The 23,813-nt window shown below is 31.0% G+C and overlaps 1 protein-coding gene across 1 annotated transcript in view; it reads right to left on the minus strand.

Annotated features, from left to right (window-relative positions):
* Positions 1-16,625: 16,625 nt before the first annotated feature.
* The window catches only part of LOC148307999 (uncharacterized), a 135,575-nt gene continuing 128,387 nt past the window's right edge, over positions 16,626-23,813 (minus strand). The window contains exons 5-6 of the mRNA XM_088262446.1: positions 21,140-21,295; positions 16,626-20,553 (exon numbers count right to left, since the gene is read on the minus strand). Of these exons, the coding sequence (XP_088118572.1) occupies positions 19,369-20,553; positions 21,140-21,295 (1,341 nt within the window). The 3' untranslated portion in view covers positions 16,626-19,368. The remainder of the gene's footprint in view (positions 20,554-21,139; positions 21,296-23,813) is intronic.

Consider the following 23,813-nt stretch of genomic DNA (forward strand, 5'->3'; position numbering starts at 1 on the left):
CTAAATATTGTGAATCGATAATTCAATTTAATGAAATAATAAAAACTCCCTTATGGTAATATTAGCATACATATCAGGGTACCAGGAAGTGGAAGGGTAGGTACTGAACATTAGGTACATGTTCATGTCCAATTACATACTCATGGACATGGTATATTTGTGCGTGTGTATGTGTGTGTACGTGTGCAGTAGGTGTAAGTGTTCCGGTATGTGTATACCTAGAGGGTATCAAACGGATGTTCAAATACCTATGGCCGGTTTTATTCGGCAGGGAGGGTCGTCATACTTTTATATCGTGATGCAACAAGATCCGGATCAAGGATTTCTTCTCAAATTGCCTGCCCCAATTTTTTAAAGAAATTATGAGGTGGGGACGACAATGAAGGCGATGATCATGTAAATAGAATGTCAGATGACAGACTTCCACGTATCGCCCTTCAAGGAATTCCTGAAGGACGCAGACCTCCCGTCAGACCTCCAAAAAGGTGGAAAGACAGCTGGGAGTCAACATCCTAAGAGCTACAAGCGGAGGCACAAACAGATCCTTGGGATCTAGAAAAAGAAGAAGAAGAAGAAGATATGTTTCAACAGGTATGTATGTATGTATCTGAAGCGGAGGGCTGATCACCTTTCCTTCATGTGTTAACGATCAAGATAACACTGCGTTTATACGATGCAGTGCCCTATGCACCATTGGGTGCGGAAAAGAGTTTGATGATGATGATGATGTATGTATGTATGCTACATTGTTTGTTCTATTGTAATGGAGCAATACCTTGTTAGGCACGTTGCAGGAGTCTGGTTGAGGACCTATCCATAATATGATAGATCCATGATAGTTCATAATGAAATCTCACGAGAGGTGGTATCACATATGATAAAAATAATGAAGGAAATTGGTACCATATACCAAGCTAGGACACAAAAGCATATCTCTTTTCTAATGGAACAGAATGCCTGTTGATGACAGTCAACAGTTCGACTTCTTCTTAAGAGTTTAATATGGTTTTCCCCCGGCAATGAGCAAATGCTGAGGAGTTCCTGATTGGCCCACATGTTCACAACACAGATTAAAATAAAAACATATTTATAAAAACATATTTACTAAGTAATACATGAATTAAAAATGCATATTTATTTAGTTAGAAGAAACGAAAATCCACTTAATGATCTATAAACCTTGTATATAATAAACAAGTTAGTTACAAATGCAACTCCAGTCTAAAATTTCGACATCTCAAAATAAATGATGAAAATTTTTCAGTGGTTATGAATTGTCATAGGCTGGTTAAGTAATCACTTTACACCCATAATTACAATTTGAGTAGTATGATTGTCCATCATGGGAAGAATTAGTGAATGTTGTACGTGTGTAAAGTGATCTTTATCTATTTATTTAAACTTCATGTACAGAAAATAAATAAGTACATTGGAAGGCTTATTGCTAAAAAACAATATCTTCAAAATAACCTTGATCAAAACGTTTGATATCATATAAAGCTGTTTGCAATCAGAGGGAAGAAAGTACTTGAACATTAAAAAAACATAAATAGTTAATTTATGATAATAAGGAAGGCGAAGGATAAAGTGAGTTTAGGGAAGGAGATAGAAGGAATGACTAAGGTAGGAGGTTTGATGGACTAGGATTCTGATGATAAATAGTAATGTCTACGACGTTTCTTAAAAGCCTATGACTGGTCAAGATTTAACCATCCTATGACAGATCGCAAGACATGTAAATGCCCAGACTTCCATATTCTTCGTCACCATTGTTGTAATGTCAAAAATATATATTTATTTTTTAAGTCCAGCTCTGAAAATAACGTTCGCTACTAACGATTAGGAGATTAACAGGACGATGGCCTGTGAATATATAAAACGGTCCGAATTTTTTCTGCTTGACCTACGAGTACCAGCTACATTTCGTCCCCTCATAAAAAGAGACATATCATTTAATATCATACATCACACGCGCGATTATGAAGAGCGACGGTTTTGCCGCTCGGCCAGCCGACCTTTTTGCTGTATCCTTTTTAATGTGTGGAGCGCTTATAAAAGGACGAGAGGGACCCCCATTTGATGACGTCATACGCAGTTTGCCTATACAGGAAAATGGCGAAGGACCGATTTTGATCTGAATGCCTTTTATTGAAATATTTCAATGCGCGAATAATAGGAATCTAATGTCCTTTCATCTTTCGACTATTGCAATATTTTCCTGACATATAAAGCACAATACAATTTATTGAAGGAAATATTGGAAAAACGTTTTTGAAGCTGTCTATTGTGGCTTAGTTGGTTAGATCATCAATTACGCATTCAATCTGCTGATACTAAAAATATATATATAAATAGATATAAAGTTTGACTATGACACATATATATATATATATATTTATATATATATATATATATATATACATATATATATATATATATATATATATATATATATATATATATATATATATATATATATATATATATATATATATAAATATATATATATATATATATAAATATATATATATATATATATATATATATATATATATATATATATATATATATATATATATATATATATATATATATATATATATATATATATATATATATATATATATATATATATATATATATATATATATATATATATATATATATATATATATATATATATATATAATATATATATATATATATATATATATATATATATATATATACATATATATATATATATATATATATATATATATATATATATATATATATATATATATATATATATATATATATATATATTTATATAAATATATATATATATATATATATATATATATATATATATATATATATATATATATATATATATACATATATACATATATATATATATATATATATATATATATATATATATATATATATATATATATATATATATATATATATATATATATATATATATATATATATATATATATATTTAAATATTTAAAAGCGTGTTTTTACCTTTCATAGATTTAAAAAAAAATAATGATAAAAAGCCGTTTTGATTGCTATTGAAATTTGAACTCTCCCTTAAAGTTTATTACGGACATGTTCAAAATTTCATAGGAATTGCTGAATAACTTTAGAAGGTCTATGATTTCGATCAAACTTACATTTAGATTTTTATTTATATAAAGAAGATCTATATAAATCTGTTATCTGTCATCAGCAACTTATTTAACTGTTTCGGTGAATTATTTTGAGTGTGATGTACACCGTCATATTGTCATTCTCTCAACTACGGTATCTACGTTAAGAGTGTCATTTTATTTGACAAATAAAAAGTGTGCAAGCGGGATTGGTCTTATTTGTATAAAAATGTATAGTTTGGTTCTTCATTTATCAATATAGAAATATAAAAGAGAAAACACTTGTTTCATGATAAACGATACAAGGTGATACTTTGTGATAGGTTTGCACATATACGCAAAAAGGAAGTCTTAATGTGTTCTTCAAAACATTTTGGGTACGTCTAAATCCTTGTTCAACTTTTGTGAACAAAGATTTGGACACACCCATAATGTTATGAATTACATAACTGGTTATGTAACAGATTATGAGCTGCATTAATCTGAAAATCATTGGCAGTGCACAACGGAGTCCTGGTTCCAACTCTAATGTATGGAAGTGAATCATGGAGTTGGCAAAAGAAGGATGAAAGTAGACTGAATGCAGTCGAAATGCGATCTCTCAGAAGAATGTGCGACAAAACGTTGTATGATAGATGTGCGAATAGTGAAATAAGGAAGGAATGCAAAGCTGAGATAAGCATTATCGATAAAATTAAGAAAGGTGTGTTGAGATGGTTTGGACATGTAGAACGAATGAGTGAGGAAAGAACGGTAAAACAAATTTAGTGGGAAAAGAAGCAGAGGAAAACCGAGAAAAACATGGCACGATCAGGTATGCCAAATACTTGAAAGTGGTCATGTTAGGAGTCGTAACAATCGGTGGGTATTTATGAGGAGATACATGAACGTGGAAGAGGCGAAGAATGTTTGCAAGGACAGAGTGGTGTGGCGCTCTATTCTCTCTGCCTACCCCTGCGGGGAAGCGGGGTGATGGTTAGTTAGTTAGGTAGTTATGTTTTTGGGCATATTCCAGTGTATACTATAATTCAGTGAGAATCTTGTATATATTTAAATAAAAAAGTTTCTGATAAATTTAAGATTAAATAAAAATCTTCCATAAATATTGCTACGACCTCACACATGAAACGACGTTAGAATAATATGCATAATATATAAGTTACAAAAATGTGAGAAGTAATCAATTAAACCAGGTTATGACAGTTCATAAACTCTGTAAATACCCATAATTTTTTATCATCTATGTTGAAATATCAATATAAAATAAATATTTAAAGTGGAGAAAGTGATCAAAGATTAGGACACACTCAAAATACTGTAGATAGTCAGAAAATATTTTACGAATAATACGTAAATGATGAAAATAAGAAAGTACGACAGGTCGTTAGCCCTGTTTATACTCAGACTTCCATTTTCATATATGTTTATATGTCAAAGTATAAAAGTAAAAATTGTAAGTTTTGACAGTCAGTTAGGATAGCGACGATATTATTTGTCTTGAAACAGAATGAATAAAATATCTTAAATAAACAAAATTATTTATTATAAAGTATTTTTGTTGAAATATTTTTGTAAAAGAAATACTGAGATTTTCATATCGTCAGATTCGTTACCAAAGTTACAAAGTACTCGAATACATAATCAAAGCTTCGGGGATGTTAGAACGAAACGAAGCAACCCGGAAAAATTGAGCTGCAACCGATGTAAAATATTCCCTCACTCCAAACAAACGAATGCAAATAATATTCCGAATATTAATTTAAAAATGAATCCACCCCATAGCGCAGCATCCCGCGCAGGGGTGGGGGTGGTAGGGGGGCCCTCAGGGGTTGGTCGGGGGGGTGCTAGTAAAAAATGCGTAGTTTTAGCTAATCTGCATGGGTTTTGCGCAGAATTTGCGCTCTTTTCCGTAGTATTAGTGCGCGGGGGTCCCCCTCGCAGGGTGGGATTTTTAACGAGAGCGGGATGGATTTAGAATCCGCGGGGTGGGGGCGCATGGGGAAGAGGGAGGGCTTTTATGTTTTAAACCTAGTTTTTCGGCGATGGGGTGAGGTGCGAATGAAAAGAGGTACTACGCTGCCTCCCCGGAGTTGAAAATTATATGTTTCACTGTGTAGGGGCGCCGCGGATGAAATATACTGCCTATGTATTGTCGTACATAATTGCGAACTTTTGTAGATTTCCTCTTTTTGCTTATTATTTCTGTTTGTCGTGTACACTCACGGAGAGGGGAAGCGGGGGAGGTCAACAGAGCGGGGATGCTCTAATATTTATTTTATTGTCAACGTGAATAACTCGCGACAGTAATGCTACATTCAAATATTCATATTTTTCGACTGTCTAAAAATCTTTATTGCGTTATTTGTTTTGAAATTACATGGCGGAAATTTTTGTTTAAATAAAAAAAAATGGTGATGAAAGCGTAAATAAAGGAGTGACGTGCCATGTACATTTTTAATTATTTTTTTAAAGGAAAATAATTATATATTACATATATAAATGAATAAACACCTAAGACCCATCAACCATCAGGGGTGTATACTCTACATTGAAATGATTTTTTTAATTACGTAGCGTAGATAACTTTTAATTTTCTTCTATTCTGTAAAAAAAGATTTTTATAATAATTTAATTTTGTTGAAAATATTGACATCCGGTTATAATCTGATAAAAATATCCATGTATGAACTCGTATGTAAATAAAAAAAAGTATGTTTTTTTTCAGAATCTTAAATATCCTGAAAGCTTTTCACCGATTACTTTGAAATTTTGACACAACGTTGTATTTGAAAACTTGCATGTTTATAATTTGAAAAATGCAATGAATATCATAATTTCATTTCTTTGTTTCAACATTTTTGACAGCAATGGCAGCGCCCTCTATTGAATATAACATCAACACACGCGGTACTAAACATTGCTTATGCTGTTGCTTAACGTTTTTCAATGTTTACGATTGGATTGTTGTTTCATAGATAAATATTTTCATCGCTTGAAATGAAACATATTTTAAATGTGTGCCTTCTTTTTTCTTTCTTTTCATTTTACCTGATTGAGTCACAGCCATACGCAGCCGGGTACAGATAGTCAAAAATATGAGTACAGAAGGAATGTAAACGTTATAATAATTGAGTTGACGTTTAAAAAAAATAGTTTTAAAAAATTAGTTATTTTGGATAATTCATATGGTATAATACAACTTAAAATCTCAAGGGTGTCTCTTTTACTTTCTTTGTATATTACTTCAGTTAAAAAGCAAAACAAAGACACTTTACAATACATCAATAAGATTAATTTGAATGAACAGCATTTTGAGAATGAATTAGTTCCACTACCATCTTTTGTCCTCCATATTAAAAAGAAATACTATTTGATCAGTAATAGAAAAAAAAAACGTCTCTCATTTAATGTTACTTATTTCTAATCACAATAATATTAGTGACTCATCATTATGCCCTTTCTCCACAGAGGTAGGCAGAGAAAATAGAACACCATACTTATCTATCTGTGCAAACAATCTTTGCCTCTTTCACATTCATGCATCTCCTCATACATACCCGCCGATTATTGAGTTTTCTAACCTGACCACTTTAAAGTATTTTAATTACTTGATCGTGACAAGTCTAATTCGTTTTTTTTTTCTAATTGTATTACAAACCACATCCTGATTCACATGTTTTTACCATTTCAACACACTTTTCTTAATTTTAAGGAAAATGCCTATCTCAGCCTCGATTGTTTCTTTATATTATCATTCAAACTTCTATCATATTGTACATCATTTTGCGGTTCATTTGTCTAAGAAAATACATATTGACTGCATTCAGTCTAATTTTATTCTTATTTTGTCAACTCCAAGCCTCACTTCCATCCATATATTATATATTACAACATTTTTTTATTACGACATTGGTTTTTTTTTGTCAAATTTTTTTCAAGCTGAAAAACTTATATTCATGGAGAAGTTTCATAGTATTTTTACTCTTGTGGGTTTTTTATAAGAGAAATAAATTTTACCCCAATGCAATGGCATACACTCTTTATATAAAGGCATATTTGTAATATAAAATAGTTAGTATAGTTTTTATTACAATGGCGTCATATTTTTTTAAAGAACTTATTTTGTAATATCATTACATCAATACGAGACAGTGCCCTAAGTACTTCTGAGTGCAGATTATGGTTTGAAAAAACGGAGATAACGGATAATTTATTTATTTTTTCAGGTACTGTATTATTTACTTTATGGATATTGTATGGAAGGTATCTCTACTTTACATAAAATATCTTTTTTTTATGAAAGAAATTGAAAGTCTGAGCATTACAATAAGCTATATACTCGTATACTATATACTTCACAAATCACAAGTTCCAAAAATTAATCCAATATATATCATTCTGCCTATAATTATGTGCACAATGGTGAAAGATACATAAATGTATAAAGTGATCTCTTTCGTGAAGTCTTGGGATGCCCTCTTCTTTCATATATAAAGACGTTTGTCTTTTTTTACAAAGACGATAAATGTACCATATCAAATTTATACACCTATAAAAATGACTTCCATTTTCTTCCATATTAAAAAAGACGATTAATGTACCATATCAAGTCGATACACCCATCAAAAGATTTCTGTCTTTTTCCATATAAAAAGATATATGTACCACTTCAAGTTAATGCACCTTTAATAATAATAAAATAATTTCATCAATCGATTCAGCAGTCACTATGTGGTAATATCCATCTATTTTCAATTGAAGTTTTACATGGTAATTACTACTTTGTGACACGTGTTTCGAACCATTATGCCTTGAAATACTCGTACATGTTACAACAGATTTTAAGAAATAATGGTATTTACCAAGTAAAAGATTATTTTTTCTTGGATATATTGGAATTGAAAAAAAAACTGTTTTTAAATGTGTAATAAAGTATGTAAAATTCAGTTTGACTGAGTGTACGCTCCAACCCCGACCGCAGCCCCTCTCCCCCGCCGCGCCCTCCGCCCACACACGTTCCATATCCGCTATGTAATGTTTAATTTACCCTTTTATTTACTTTTTGCCATGTTTTTTGTCATGTACATACAACACCCATCCACGCATACTCGGGCCGCTAATCATATAAGCGAATACCGAACGGCCCGGCCCGTATTAACGCGCACGCACTGGACCGCGCAAGAGCGGGCGAGCTTCCCTCATACCCCCGGCGGTGGACACTCGCCCCTCGGCCGCAGGTAGGACCACTGTTTCACAATTCCAAACAGGGATATAAAGTTATAACAGCGTTTTCAGGCGCAAAGGGACATTTTTAGCGCGTACTACACGCCGGGTGAGCGCGCCTAACATCGCTCTTATTACCGCGTTAAGTCGATCCAAATCTATAATTCATATCCTTGACTGCGGAATGATAAACATGGAAAGATTGAAAGATATTGAAAGTCGAGCTCTAATTACCGCGTTAAGTTAATCCAAATCTGCACAATAATTTAATTAATTGACTAGGGAATGATATACATAGAAGCATTGAAAGACATTGAAATTCGAGCTCGAATTACCGCGTTAAGGTAATCCAAATCTACATTATACCTCAATAAATTGACTAGAGAATGACATACATAGAAACATTGAAAGGTATTGAAAGTCGAGCTCTGATTACCGCGTTAAGTTTATCCAAATGTACATAATAACTCAATTAATTGACTAGGGAATGACACACATAGAAAGATTGAAAGATATTGAATGTCGAGCTCCAATTACCACGTTAAGTTAATCCAAATCTACATTATACCTCAATAAATTGACTGGAGTATGACATACATAGAAACATTGAAAGATATTGAAAGTCGAGCTCTTATTACCGCGTTAAGTTAATCCAAATCTACATAATAACTCATACAATTAACAAAGGAATGACATACATAGAAAGATTGAAAGTCAAGCTCCAATTACCACGTTAAGTTATTTTTTTTCCTTTAAATTGTTAAATATAACACTGGAATAGTTTCTGAAAAGCAAGACTGAAAATAATAATATTAATTGTTATTTATTTTCAATGATATAAGAATATTTAATATTAATACATAATAATATTTATCTAAAAATCAGACTGTATTTACAGTTTTCGCAGTGCAATGGATCAGATTTCTCAAAACTTTTTTGACCGCTTACCCAAATGACGAAAAAAAATTACACTTCTTTTCATTCATCTTTCACTTTGTGTAATACCACTTTTATGAATACTTATTAGTGACAATAAAAGTGTTTTTAAAAGTAGTATTGCAGAAAGTGAACGATGAATGATAAGTGAGGATTATCTTACCATACCACAAAGTTAACAATGTTTTGAATATACAAAATATAAAAACAAAATTTACCCCTATATTATCCAGCTGAATTACATATTAAGAATACCCAACCTGAAAACACAGTAAAAGTAAAATAATATAAAAACCGTCTCATATGTACAATATAATAGTGAATCTACTTCTTACAGTAAGTTCTGTGTTTAATTTTGTTAGCGCCAGAGGACATGAAGAATAAAAGAGAAATGTGGCACACCCCATAGGGTTTTCAGCGCAACCCTTAGAGTATACGTACCCCACTATAGAAACCACTAAAGCAGAGAGGCTACTGCCCGATCGATTAGTGGTTATATAGAAAATACATTGAGTGAAAATTTTCTGCAAATGCTTTGGCACTGTTCCGTGTCTGTCTGCTGTGCTGGTCAGAGTTGTGGAGACGTCTCTGTACTGACCAGCGTCGGGTTGGAATAGGATGTAGCTATTTAAGTAAACTAATTTCTTATCTCTTTCACTGCCTACACTAGGTCACTTTTAGTAACAAAGCTATGGTTTTACAAACTTGTATTAATTTAGATTGGCAGTGACAGAAACATTAAAAGGTTTTAAATTGGAAAATGATTTTGTTTAATTTCTTTTATAAATAAATAAATTTTCTTTTGCACAAGAAGTCTGTCAGGCAATTTAGATGCTGTATCAGATCTGGGAATGCGGTTGGAAAAGCCTCAAAAAATTCCCGATCAAATAGTGTGTAATTCTTATAAAGGGCTGATCACCATTGTTTCATGATATAAATATGAATACCGCTTCGATTCGATGTAAAGCCTTTTATACCATTTCACATAAGATATGCATAAAGCTTATAAAAAGAAAATTAAAAAAGCAATAATTAAACCAATTTAAAATATTTTGAGGGTGTTAAAAAATTATTCGTATAAAATATGAGCTTCATACAAATTGAAAATCATGTTTTCAGGCATATCATAGTATGTAAAATAATTCGTGAAGAATCTTGCATAAATTTTAATGTTATTAGGCTTTCCAATTTGGCTTCAATGCGAGAGGTCCCAGATTCGAGTCCCAGGGAGAGGAAAAATAAATATAATTGTTTTCTCTCTAATATTTATTAAATATTACCCTGGATTGGTACTTGAAGCGCAGAACTGATCACCTTGCCTTCATGTAATTAAAATGGTCAAGTGAACATTGCATCGATTTGACGCAGTGCTTTTTGCACAATTGGGTGTGGATAAGAGTCAGTAATTAATATGTAGATATTGATTTAAAACAAATAATTTTTCAAATCAAAATTATTCTAAATATGTCGTTAGTTGGAGTCGTGCCTTTTGTCGCAATTAAATTTATTTACCAAACATTTTATGCCACCAGATTTCTATATCAGGTACTATATTTCTACGCCAGACGTAATATGTAAAAATAATATTTTCATTTCATTTTACTATGGTGAACGTGAAAAGATTCTACTCTTACGCTCTCCAGTCTTTTTCATTTTTTATTAATATCCTAACAACAGGATTCTGAAAATAAGGTATAAGTATGAACTTTGCTAAAATTAAACCAAGAAATCAAATAATGAGAAACCTTTTGTGATATTCAACACTTGAGTTATAAAGAAATACTTAGAATTGTGTATTTTGAAATTGAGAGTTATGATTTGAATTTGTTTTATTTTTAAACTAATCGATAATATGTGATGATATAATTATGTATAATATTATACTCGAATAATTTTCATTTCATTTTCATTCAAACCCTTATCCGCACCCCAATGGTGCATAGGGCACTGCATCATATAAACGCAGTGTTATCTTGATTGTTAACACATGAAGGAAAGATGATCAGCCCTCCGCTTCCGGTACCAGTCCAAGGTAATATTGAATAAATATAAGAGTGAAAAAATTACTTTTATTTATTTGACCCCCCCTGGGAATCGAACCCGAGACCTCCAGTACGGTAGCGGAGCGTGGTGACCATTACACTTCGGAGGCGGACATTACACTACGGAGGCGGACAACTCGAATAAACAATTAATATATTACTCTTTTTTTGACATCTTAACATAGATGAAGAATAATATGGAAGTCTAGTCATTTACAGGGCTTACTTTACACACGTGTAACATTCACCAATTCTACCCATAATTGACAACCACACCACTCTAATTCTTGAAACTTCTTCATAAATATGAACCAATTTCCAAACGTTGTTCTTGAATCACTAGAACATCACTAGAGACATCTATCGGTGAGATGAAAAGAAGTTTTTTGTTGAGCAGAAACTCTTGTATTAGTATGTGAGGTCCGAATCCTGGATCATAATCGCATACACGAGAAACGCCGAAAAAAATCATTTTAATTTTTATTATTTTGGCTTTTTATTTGACCAGTTAATTTAAATACAAAATTTTGAGTGTGTTCAAAAACTTGTTTACAAACCTGGATATCTCCAATTATAGGAGCTATTTTTTATATTCTTTTTTAATATATTATTAGATTAAAACCAATATTTTTAGCTTTTCCACTTTATTTTTATTTGACCAGCGACCGGGTTTCATCGTTACCGACATCATCAGACTGGTCTGATGATGTCGGTTACGACGAAACCCGGTCGCTGGTCAAATAAAAATAAAGTGGAAAAGCTAAAAATATTGGTTTTAATCTAATAATATATTAAAATGCAATTCCATCACGAAGTGTCAGTGGATAATATAAATCTATTCTTTTTTGTCATCTCATCAAAGATGAGATGTCAAAAAATAATATGAAAAAAAACTCCTATGATTGGAGATATTCCAGATTTGTGAATAAGTATTTGGACACCCTAAAAATGTTGTAAATAATTGTTTGATAATACTTATATTCTTTTGGATTTCAGAAAATTCTTACTATTGATAACAAATAAAAAGATCAATGTTGATAATATTGTTTTGATCAAGCATATCAAAAGTAAGTAAAAACACTTTTTAATGTATAAGTATAGTTGAAGCCGAAAAATATTTATATATTCATAAATTTTAGATCTTAATTAAGTTGTAACAACGTTTTTTATACAATTATTAACTATCTTACCAATAATGGAATTTTAGGTGGTTTTTTCGTATTTTCAACACCCTCTAAAAAAATGTTTTGGGGGCGTTCCTCGTATTATGGACCAGAACTGTTTCTTTCAGTGACTGAGATGACGAAAAGCGAGAAGTATCACCCAATTCTACTGGAAAAGATGCTACCAGAGATACAAAAACGAAGGTCAAATGGTAATGGAATATTTCAGCAGGATTTAACGCCCTGCCACAAATTCAAAAAAATGATAAAAAAATTCACAAAAAACAATGAACTATGTTGGGCTGGTCAACAATTTTGCTAGCATAAACTTTATTGAAAATCTATTGGCATTCTGTAAGAATCGGCTCTCCAAAACTGATTGCACTACGGTGGAAAAGCTCATTTTGTCCATAATTCAGGTATGGTTTCGAGACGAAAAAATAGCATCCACGTGCCATCTAATATAAAAGATGCCAAGAAGAGTAAAATCTTTGATTGCGCCTAAATGAGATCAAATTAAATATTTATTTTTGATACAGTCAATAAACAATAGATTTTACAAAACTTTTTACGAAAATACAACCAAAAAAAGGTTTGCTTCAATTAATCTGTTCGATACTGTACTTCGATACTGTATTTGTTAAGTGTTTTCGATAAAAGAACTAAGCATATGCGATCTTTTGTAAAAAAAATTCCGGATTTTGGGTTTAAAATACTAACTTTTAAAAATTATTGTAAAAATGTGCTGTTATAAATGAATTTATAAAACTTGCCAATTTTTTTAAATTGAAAAATGGCCATTAACACTTTTTTTAAAACATAAAAATTAAATTTCATCTTTATACATTGCGATCTTTTGATGGAAAACAAAAGCTTTATTTTAAATGTATTTTGTAACCTTCATAAAATAGGGGAGTGTTTTCCCTGAATGCGTGGAAATATCCACAGATGGCAGTAATGTAGAAAGCGGAAAATTACATCGTTTTGTTTATTTTCCACTAGATGTCTCAATTTTCATTTGTTTCATTAAAAAAAAAATTGCAATAAAATGTATTATTGAAGAATCAAACATACAAAAGTCGAATGAAACAACATAAAATCTTTGTGTCTTATTTGAATGCTTTATATTATGTAGGTACTTATTTATTCGACCTTTATCTGCGCCCTTTAGTACATGAGACTTCGTATTACACTGCTGCGGTGTCAACTCACTCATTAGCTAGATTCATGCACTTGAAACACGAGTCTGAATTACCCTGAGGGTAACATAATTAAATATTGACTGACTAACTAACCATTATGCCACTTCAGGCAGGGGCAGGCAGAGAGAACAGAACGCCGCACCACTGTCTTTGCAAACATTCTAGAAATATGTGTTGATATTTTTTTTGTGTATATATGGACATATTTTTTTGTGTATATCCGTTCTGGAGGTCCCGGGTTCGATTCTCAGGGGGGTCAAATAAATATAAGTGATTTTTACACTGTAATATTTATTCAATATTACCCTGGACTGGTACTTGAAGCGGAGGGCTGATCACCTTTCTTTCATGTGTAAACGATTGAGATAACACTGCGTTTATATGAAGCAGTGCCCTATGCACCATTGGGGTGCGGATAAGGGTTTTATTATTATTTTATAATTACTATATATGGACATTACATTCTTGAGTTTAAAGAAAGACAATACCCGAACTAATGAACCTAAGTTAAATTTCAAGCAAACTTTAGTGAAATTTCTAACTCAATAATCAATATGGATTGGTCTTTCATGACTCTGAATGACATTAATGCAACCCTTGATTTGTTTGAACATTTTTTTCAAACCCTTGTCCGCACCCCAATGGTGCATAGGGCACTGCATCATACAAAAGCAGTGTTATCTTGATCGTTAACACATGAAGGAAAGGTGATTAGCCCTTATCTTCAGATACCAGTCCAGGGTGATATGGAATAAATATAAGAGTGAAAAAATCACCTTTATTTATTTGACCCCCCTTGGAATCGAACTCGAGACCTCCAGAACGGTAGCCGAGCGTTCTGACCATTACACTATGGAGGCGAAAAAGATCTTTTATCCATACTTAAATGAAATTATTTGCAAATATATATAGAACAAACTTTATTTTAATAATATATAATTGAATGTTCTTGTCTGTGTTCTTAAAACAACTTTATATATTTTGTCATTTCAATTTTACTTGTATTTACGTGAATAAAATAAAAATATATTAATTAAATTAAGAATTGTGGCAAAAACTATCAATTATATTTGCATATGATAAGTAAAAAAAGTTTTTTTTGATAAGTAATTTATTTTTCATATTTTAGTACATTATTCTAAAGGTAATATTACACTTTGAATTAAATAATCGCTCACAAAATATGTTTTTATTAGACACCTAATGTCTAACATATAATAATACTGTTTATATATAAACATGCCTTTATTATTAATAATACTTCAGTTACATGAAATAAATTATGAAAAGCTACAAAGCAATTTAATATTGACAATAAGTAACTAATATAAATACGGTAATTTAATAAATTACTTTGTTTTAGAATCTGTATATGAAGAGATTGAAAAACATTTTTTTTGGTTTTAAAATGGAAAATAACAAAGTTAATAATTCAAATGTTTACTATTTACTTGTATTTTTGGTACATTGAAACTCAACGGATTGAAAATAAACAATTTTTAGGAAAAAATTAATTCTCTATTTGTAGCTATACCTCATTTAAAACAGATACATTAAATATATAAATATATTTTTAATCAGTACAAATTCATCCTTTTTTTACTAAAAAAAGAGGCACACACCACATACAATGTATTAAAAAATGTACGTCATAATATTTTTCAAGTAAAGCATGTTAAATCATATAAAAACATATCTCCTTCAGAAAACAAAATTTTTTCTCTTTATTTAAACAATATTGTTTATATATTGTAGTTTAATTTTAATACATTATATTAAATGTATATGTTTTTCACTTTAAAATCACTTGATTAAATTATAAAATACTTTTTTTTAAATAACGATTAAAGATTCATCAAAAAAATAAAACTACTTATTTGAATCTAAATCATATACAGTAAAACCTAGTACTAACGTATATAAGTCACTATCAGACATAATCAAATTTTCCAGTAAACGATGGTTTAAATATACTGCATAAGTCTCGACTCTATGAAATAGGAGAGAGGACTGGGATTTAACACGATTCTAAAATCTCTTTTGCCTGATTGCAACTTTGACAATTTGAGATATTCCGGGATATATTCGTACTTCATGAGTTATATAGGCATCATAAAAATGAATCCATCAATTAATATTTGATCGTACATTTAGTTAAGGGATGGAAAATTGACATTTTACGAAGAAAATAAGACATTTACTTTCAGAAAATCATGATTTCTTATTTAAATGTTAAAATAAAATACTTGTATGTGACTTGGATATTAAATTTAAGACAATCATAAAAGATATCATTATTTTAATATTTCATTAAAATACTTGTGTAAAACTACTTTTTTGAGTGTATTCATGTAAAAACAAGTAATTTATAGGAAACAGTTGGTAATTTTACCTCTTAATGAGAACATCTGTAGTTTTTAGTCGTGTTAACTAATCATGTTTACATTAATAAACTCAAAAAAGCAATCTTAAAAATGTTGTATATTATATTAAAATACGGTATCAGGAATAGGGTAGACTTTTAACAGAAGTGTCACGCCTAAATAGGGATAAAATATAAATTTTAGATGAAAATTTACTCATTCATTGATGCTTTCTCAAATGAATCGTATCATTTAAAAAGGTTTCATTAAATTGCCTCTTCTTGATGTTTTTCTCTTTTATATTATTTACATTTGCATGACTGAAAATGTTATTTTTTAAAAATATAACGTTTTTAAATCCTGCCATCAGCGGTATTACAATTACTTAAATTATGCAATAAAAATAATATATTTTTTAAAATGGATGGCTTAGGTAAATAAAAAAAAACTTGTTTTCATATATTTGAGTAACAAATATTGATTGATTTTAATAAAAATAAAATATTTTTTCATAAGATCAACATTTTTCTTAACAAACATATTTAAAAAAAAATAAATAATATTTTGCAGAAGGTTAAGCTATTCAAGAATTTTAATATTAAGACGAATACATTTGATAAAAGAAAATTGTTTTTTCTGGAAAGTTGAAAACAAGTGTAACTTTTTTGTTTACAATTTTCGATGCATTTTTTACCATGATTTAAAATTTATAGCAATTAACATAAAAATATAGTATTTTGATTTATTCATATATATTTTCAATTTGATTGTGGACAGATTCAAAATGGCGAAAAGATTAACTAAATACATGTTTTTATATACATATATTCAAAAGATAATATCTACCTCATCAAAGTTTAGGAAAGTACGAACAGCACTTTAACATTGAACATTTTTCGTAAGTAAAATTTTTTGTTTCTTTATTTGTATTTTATACAAAAAAAAAAACAAGAATATATTCTTGAAATAAAATTTTAATATGTTAGGTTTAACAATTTATCACTGTCAAACAAACGCGATTTTCAAATACGATATTGAATAGGTTGGTTTCCATTCCAGGTCTTTTTAAATAAAGATTTTCAAATACGATATTGAATAGGTTGGTTTCCATTCCAGGTCTTTTTAAATAAAGATTTTCAAATACGATATTGAATAGGTTGGTTTCCATTCCAGGTCTTTTTAAATAAAGATTTTCAGGATTTTTGCTTTTGATATTTAACATATCTAGAATAATATGGAAGTGTTAATATTTTAAGGACTTTTAACCTGTCAAAGGATAATTAAATGGATCAATTTACACGCTGATTGACATTCATCATTTTACCCATGATTGACAAACATAGGACTCAAATTTCGAAAACTACATATTATTATTCTTCAATTGAAAATATATTTACAACATTTTGAGTGTGTCCAAATACTTGTTCACAAAATCTGGATTATCTCCAATTATTATTTATTATTTGGAGACACTCAAAATGTTGTAAATAAATTGTCTGGTCAAATTATAAGCTTAAATAATAAAAATGAAAATGGTGTTTTCTGGCGTTTCTCATGTGTAATCAGGATTCGGACCTCATTTCTGCTTAATAAAAAGCTTCTTTACATCTCACCAATAAATGTCTCCAGTGAAGTTCTAGTGATTCAAGAACAAGGTTTCTAAATTGGTTCATATATACAGAACTTCCAAGAATTTGAGTAGTGTGGTTGTCAACAATGGGTAGAATTGGTGAATGTTACACGTGTGTAAAGTGATCACTTAAACCAGCCTTTGACGGTCGTCAGCCCCGTAAATGCCCAGACTTCCATATTCTTCTTCATCTTTGATGAGATGTCAAAAATAATATGAAAATATCTTCATCATGCTATTTCTGCAACAACATATATGGTTTAAATTATATACGTTTTTTAACAGTAACTTTCTTTTACATCTTTGTTGAGACATCGATAAACAAATAGGATACAAATGACTCGATTTGAATTCACCTAAAATATTGTGAATAAAAAAACATTCAGAGTTCATTTAACCATTAAAAAAACTCATGTTGTTTGAGTGCGTGAGATTTTAATTTTAACTGTTCCATTTTCGATGTACACAATACAAAAATATTCAATTGATTTCATTACACATCACATTTATCAACTTTAAAAAAAATGTCAATACAATGTCAGTTAATTTATTTTTTTTCATGCAAATAATTTTACATACCATATATTCGCAAAGAAAACTTAACTTAACAAAAATATCCATGACGTCTTACAATACATTTTGATTTAGAATTTTTAAAAATTTTAAAACAACAAATAATGTTTTATATTTAATTAATTAAATAATATTACCTACATAGTATTTACAAATATGTGTTTCTAAGGAAAAATTGTCATTATTCTAATTTAGCAATAAATTATATACTATGTATTCGGAGGTTAAAATAATATTATACAAGTAAAATATCTTTTTAACAAGTGATTTAAGGCTAATATTTCTAGGGTTGGTTGTACAAACGTAATACAAATGTGGCTAAAATAAATATGATCATTTTGGCACTATGAGATCTTTTGATATCTAACTCTGTATAATACTGATATAATATTTCTATATAGGTCTTATGCAAATTTTGAATCCATTTCGATATTACAATAATTGTATTATTTTAATAGAACAAAACACAACATTGAACTTGAACAATGTATGATTTGATTTATGTTCGGCAATATTACAAAAGCAAACCATTTGTTACTCAGAGCGGTAGAGAGGAGAATAGAATCTCCATAGAGAATTGCTTTTAAACCTTAAAATCATAAATCAATTCGCAGCTTATTCGAACTTATAACAAAAGGGAAAAGGTGTGTTTCACCATTTTAATAGTAGATTTTTTTTAGAATTACATTCACTAATATTCCTTACAATAGTAATTATTTACATAATTTTGCCAAATATTAGCTTACTGCGGTATTCAATTCCTTAACCAAACAATCAATTTCCTATTTATTAAATTTATGTTTAGGTAGGTACTATTTAATCAATTATATAAGTGTATTAAACCACGCAAAGCGCAAAGAAATCGGGTATAATTGAAATTTTATTTATAATTAGCAACTATGTAGTATTGATAAAAATATATTATGTTTTTAATTTCTATGCCTTATCATACATTATCTAAGAGTTATGGAGAAATATATAGTATATTCTGCCAGTAATCACGCCAAATTCGTATCCGTAATTGATCCTCGTTACGTCAAGGTCTCCAAAACAGTAGTAAAAATAGCCTATTATTTAGTACTGAGAATCTTTAGCTTTGAGTGGAATCATTCTCATCCGAACACATCGGACTCTCCGCTTCTTCAGTCACTGTGATGAGAGGAGGAGCCATTCCAGACCTCTCGTTGCCGTCCAGCGGAGAATTCTCATTGTTGAACTTTTCAAACTTCGGGGAATGCCCTGGAAGGATGTTCTTGGTAGTTTGCTTAAGAGACGAATACAAATCGGGGGTGATGTTAGGCAGAGAAGCCCTCTTGTTCCTTGCTCCTGCGGCTACTAAGCCCGCTTGATGGCATAGCAAAGGAGATCCAGACGCAATGTCTCCAGGATAGCAGTCGATACTGGACTCTTCTTCAATAGTATCAAAATTATCGTCTCCATTTTTCTGGTTACCGGAAATAATTCCGTTTTTGTGCATTTCCATTTCTTCTGTGAGTCTTGGCGGAAGACTGTCAGCTCTGTGAAGACATTGGTTGGTTTTGTCGTGATTGATTTCAACGACAGTTTGCTCTTTTCGGACTGTTCCGTTTCCCAGCTGGCGTTGTTGTTCTTGGTATTTCTCTTCATCTGTATCCGAGGAGTGGATGCTGTCGCTGTTGGCTGCTACTCTCATGGATCCGTGTTCTATTTTATCCTGCAACTTGTGGAGGCTGATTTCCCTGGCCTGAATGTCGGAGAGCAGTGGACCATCGGTAGATCCTTCGATGTTGTATGTAGAGGATTTCATGGTATCGTCTCCGGCTATTATTGAATCTTGTTTGAAAATGGCAGCTGTGATAATAGGCTTATCGGGGTCTGTTGGTGTTTTACTGAGAAGTGGTTCACGAGACGATTCGCAAGGGATTGACGATATTGGAGTCGAGACATATCCACAGTACAATGGATATCCATAGTGACCGTGTTCATATCCGACCTGGTTTCCGTAAGCATAGCTCGGATTATCAGAAGAAGAGATACTCAAGTCAGATGTTGACAGTCCCGTGTTGGTGCTTCCAAACGACTTCTTGGCTTGTTGTTGTATAATTTTCGGACTGTCTGGGGTCTCTGGAACGTTGTTGTTGGTGACTATAGGAGAGTGATGCACCAACGCTCTCCGACCAGGAGATCCAGTGTTGTTCCCCGGTTGAGTGTTGCTCTGCTGCACTTCCACCACAAATACACCGTCATTGTTTGGAGAGTACTTCATTTTTGTTTCCCTGGATCCACGTGCGATATCCTGAAAATAATTTATTTTAAGAATTTAAAAAATAAATAATCTTTTAAAATATATAATAAAAAGAATTGATCGATTTATGATGATTTTTTAGATATTTGGTATTTGAAAGCTAGTTATACATTCTTTGTAACGAAAATGATTGGATACAAACATTTTTTTAAATTCAAGTTTTACTTAGTAAATACCACTTTTTCTTACAAAATTAATGAAATTATAACCATATTCCGAAATTTCTCCAGAGTAACCTTCAAAGGAACTTTGTAAACTTCGAGAAAAGGTAAAAATTTAATTATTTATTAGAAAATGGTAGAAGCATAGGAATATCGAGGAAAACTTGTCATGACCAAGTGTTTCAAATACTTGAATGTGGTCAGGTCAGGAGTCTTGAATTATCAAGACTGACTAGTTTGGCTTTTAATTTTTAGCGAATTTTAATAGTTATATTATTATTTTCACTCTCGCAGAAATTTAGACAATGTCATACAAAATAAACATTTGAAATGTAGAACTGTAGTCGATACGAGAGTGGAGATATGTAGGTACTCGTAAAATGTTTGCGTGGGTGTGCCATTTAGAATATTCTCACATTTCTGACTTCCGTCTCCACAATGAGGTGGTTATTCTTCAGTGTCATGGTGATGATGGAGCCATTAGCGGGATGCTGCAGGGTGGGCGTGCCTCTCCCCCCGACGCTCTTCTCGTCCCCCCCTCCGCCAGAGAACCCGGACTCTGCAGACTTTACCTAGAAAAGGGGGAAATTTATTCAATTTGACATTATTTGACATAGTTTTTTCACAACATATATCAACTTATAAGAAACTTCATCTTCTTCTTCTTTTTCTTATTCTTACTATAGGCCTTGTGGCCTATTTTTAAGAGGGATTAGCCTCCTGCGAGGTCAATTCCCAGCTGTGGATCCATCTCTTTGGTGGTCTGCCCGGGAGTCGACTAAATTATTAATTAATTACAAACTGATAATATATGTTTTTCTGGGGGCTCTATGTAAGTGTGCAATATATCGTAGGTGTACGGGCAAAAAACTTTAATTCGAAAATATGCAATTCTGACTAAATGATCCATATTATATGTCATGTTTATATGGTTTTAAAAGTAAATTCAACTTTAAGTTTAAAAGCTGGTATTTTATTCAGGCAAAAAGCTTTAAATAACAGGGATTTTTCAAACAGGGATATAAGAGTTAACGTGGCTCACTTTGAGAACTGATTTTTTTTTTTATATTATTACATACTTAGAGTTGCAAAGGATATCTTTAAATTTTCTCAATTCATTTGTGAAATACGAAAAAAATTGCCAGAAATTTTTTAAGTAAGACTGGGGATTACAGATCTGATTATGTAATTAATGTGATTGCAAATCATCTTCACTTCACGGAAGACAGACAGACGGGAAGTAAAAATCCGGGTCGGAACAAATCTTTATTTCCGGTAAGGTACTTTGGGTAAGCCGCACTTGGGATTTAAGATACATATTGTAGCTTTATATTAAATATTTCGAAATACCATAAAAGCTTTTTTAATATTTTTTAATCGTTTAAATAATTGTAACTTCCGAACCCTATTTTAAACTATGCTCTACTTACTTATTTATTTTTTTACAAAAATGTTAATAAAATTAGTATATAACCACTCACCGAGATTTTTACGTCTACCGGTTTCGAGACGTACCCGTCTCTTCGTCAGGACAATCACTAACACAGCATGCAAACAATACTACCCTTCACCACCATAGCACCATTTACACACTCAAAACTACACAAATTGTCTAACACATGCGATTTTTGGTCGACCCGAAGACCATGTGTTAGACAATTTGTGTAGTTTTGAGTGTGTAAATGGTGCTATGGTGGTGAAGGGTAGTATTGTTTGCATGCTGTGTTAGTGATTGTCCTGACGAAGAGACGGGTACGTCTCGAAACCGGTAGACGTAAAAATCTCGGTGAGTGGTTATATACTAATTTTATTAACATTTTTGTAAAAAAATAAATAAGTAAAAATGACTAACCACAAAGTAAATGCTTTAAATATTAATAATATTGAGAATATGCTCTACTTATTCAAACTGTAAATTTATTACTCTTCTTTCTCTAACCTTTATCGGCACCCAATAATGCGTAAGACACTGAATTATATAGAATTAGTGTTATCTTGAACATTAAATACACGAAGGAAAGGTGATCAACCCAGCACGTCAAGTATAAGTTAATAGTAAAATTTTAAATAAATATTATACTAAAATTACTGATATTTATTTTAAACCACTTAAGAATCTTTTAAGATGAAGAAGTATAATTATAAAGCAGTTATTCAAGACATTTTGGGCGTGGCAATTAAAATTTCAATAATGTTTATGCTGTCTTTGAAAATGATGCGGAATGCATTGAAACACACTTTAAAATAGATTTTATGAAATGGTGGTAAAGACCAAGTAAAACTCCATTCAAAAAGCTAGGCATAGTTTTAGCAACATTTCAGTTAATTTATTATTAGATTAAAACCAATATTTTTAGCTTTTCCACTTTTTTATTTGACCAGCGACCGGGTTTCGTCGTTACCGACATCATCAGACTGGACATGTCGGTAACGACGAAACCCGGTCGCTGGTCAAATAAAAAAGTGGAAAAGCTAAAAATATTGGTTTTAATCTAATAATAAATTATAAAATGCAATTCCATCACGAAGTGTCAGTGGATAATATAAATCTATTTCAGTTAAGACCAAAAAAGCGCTATTTAGGTGTTTGATAATTTCACACTGTCCTTATCGTTTACTTTATATGTACGATGAATGATAAGGAGTTATAAAATAGCAATTGAAGTACTTTTTAGTAGTGTTACAAGAACTGAACGATGAATGACAAGTAGAATTTTATATTCCCATATCACAAAGTAAAAAATGCTTTTTATATAAAAAAAAACACTTTGTAATTTAAATAAATTTTGTCCGCCTCCGTGGTGTAATGGTCAGGGGGGGTGAAAATAAATATTAGTGATTTAAGACTGTAATATTTATTTAATAATACCCTGGACTGGTTCCTGAAGCGCAAGAGTGATCACCTTGCCTTCATGTAAGTAATGATCAAGATAACACTGCGTCAATTTGATGCAGTGCCCTATGCACCATTAGGTGCGGATAAGGGTTATAATTATAATTTAAATAAGTTTTCAAAAATGTTACTATGAATTCAAATTATGATTTTTTATGTTTTTTTAAAAAAAAATTGGGATATCATACTGACACATA

Source organism: Brachycentrus maculatus, unplaced genomic scaffold (genome assembly GCF_059751285.1).
Source record: "Brachycentrus maculatus isolate JH-2025_06_01 unplaced genomic scaffold, ASM5975128v1 h1tg000180l, whole genome shotgun sequence".
Lineage (NCBI taxonomy): Eukaryota > Metazoa > Arthropoda > Insecta > Trichoptera > Brachycentridae > Brachycentrus > Brachycentrus maculatus.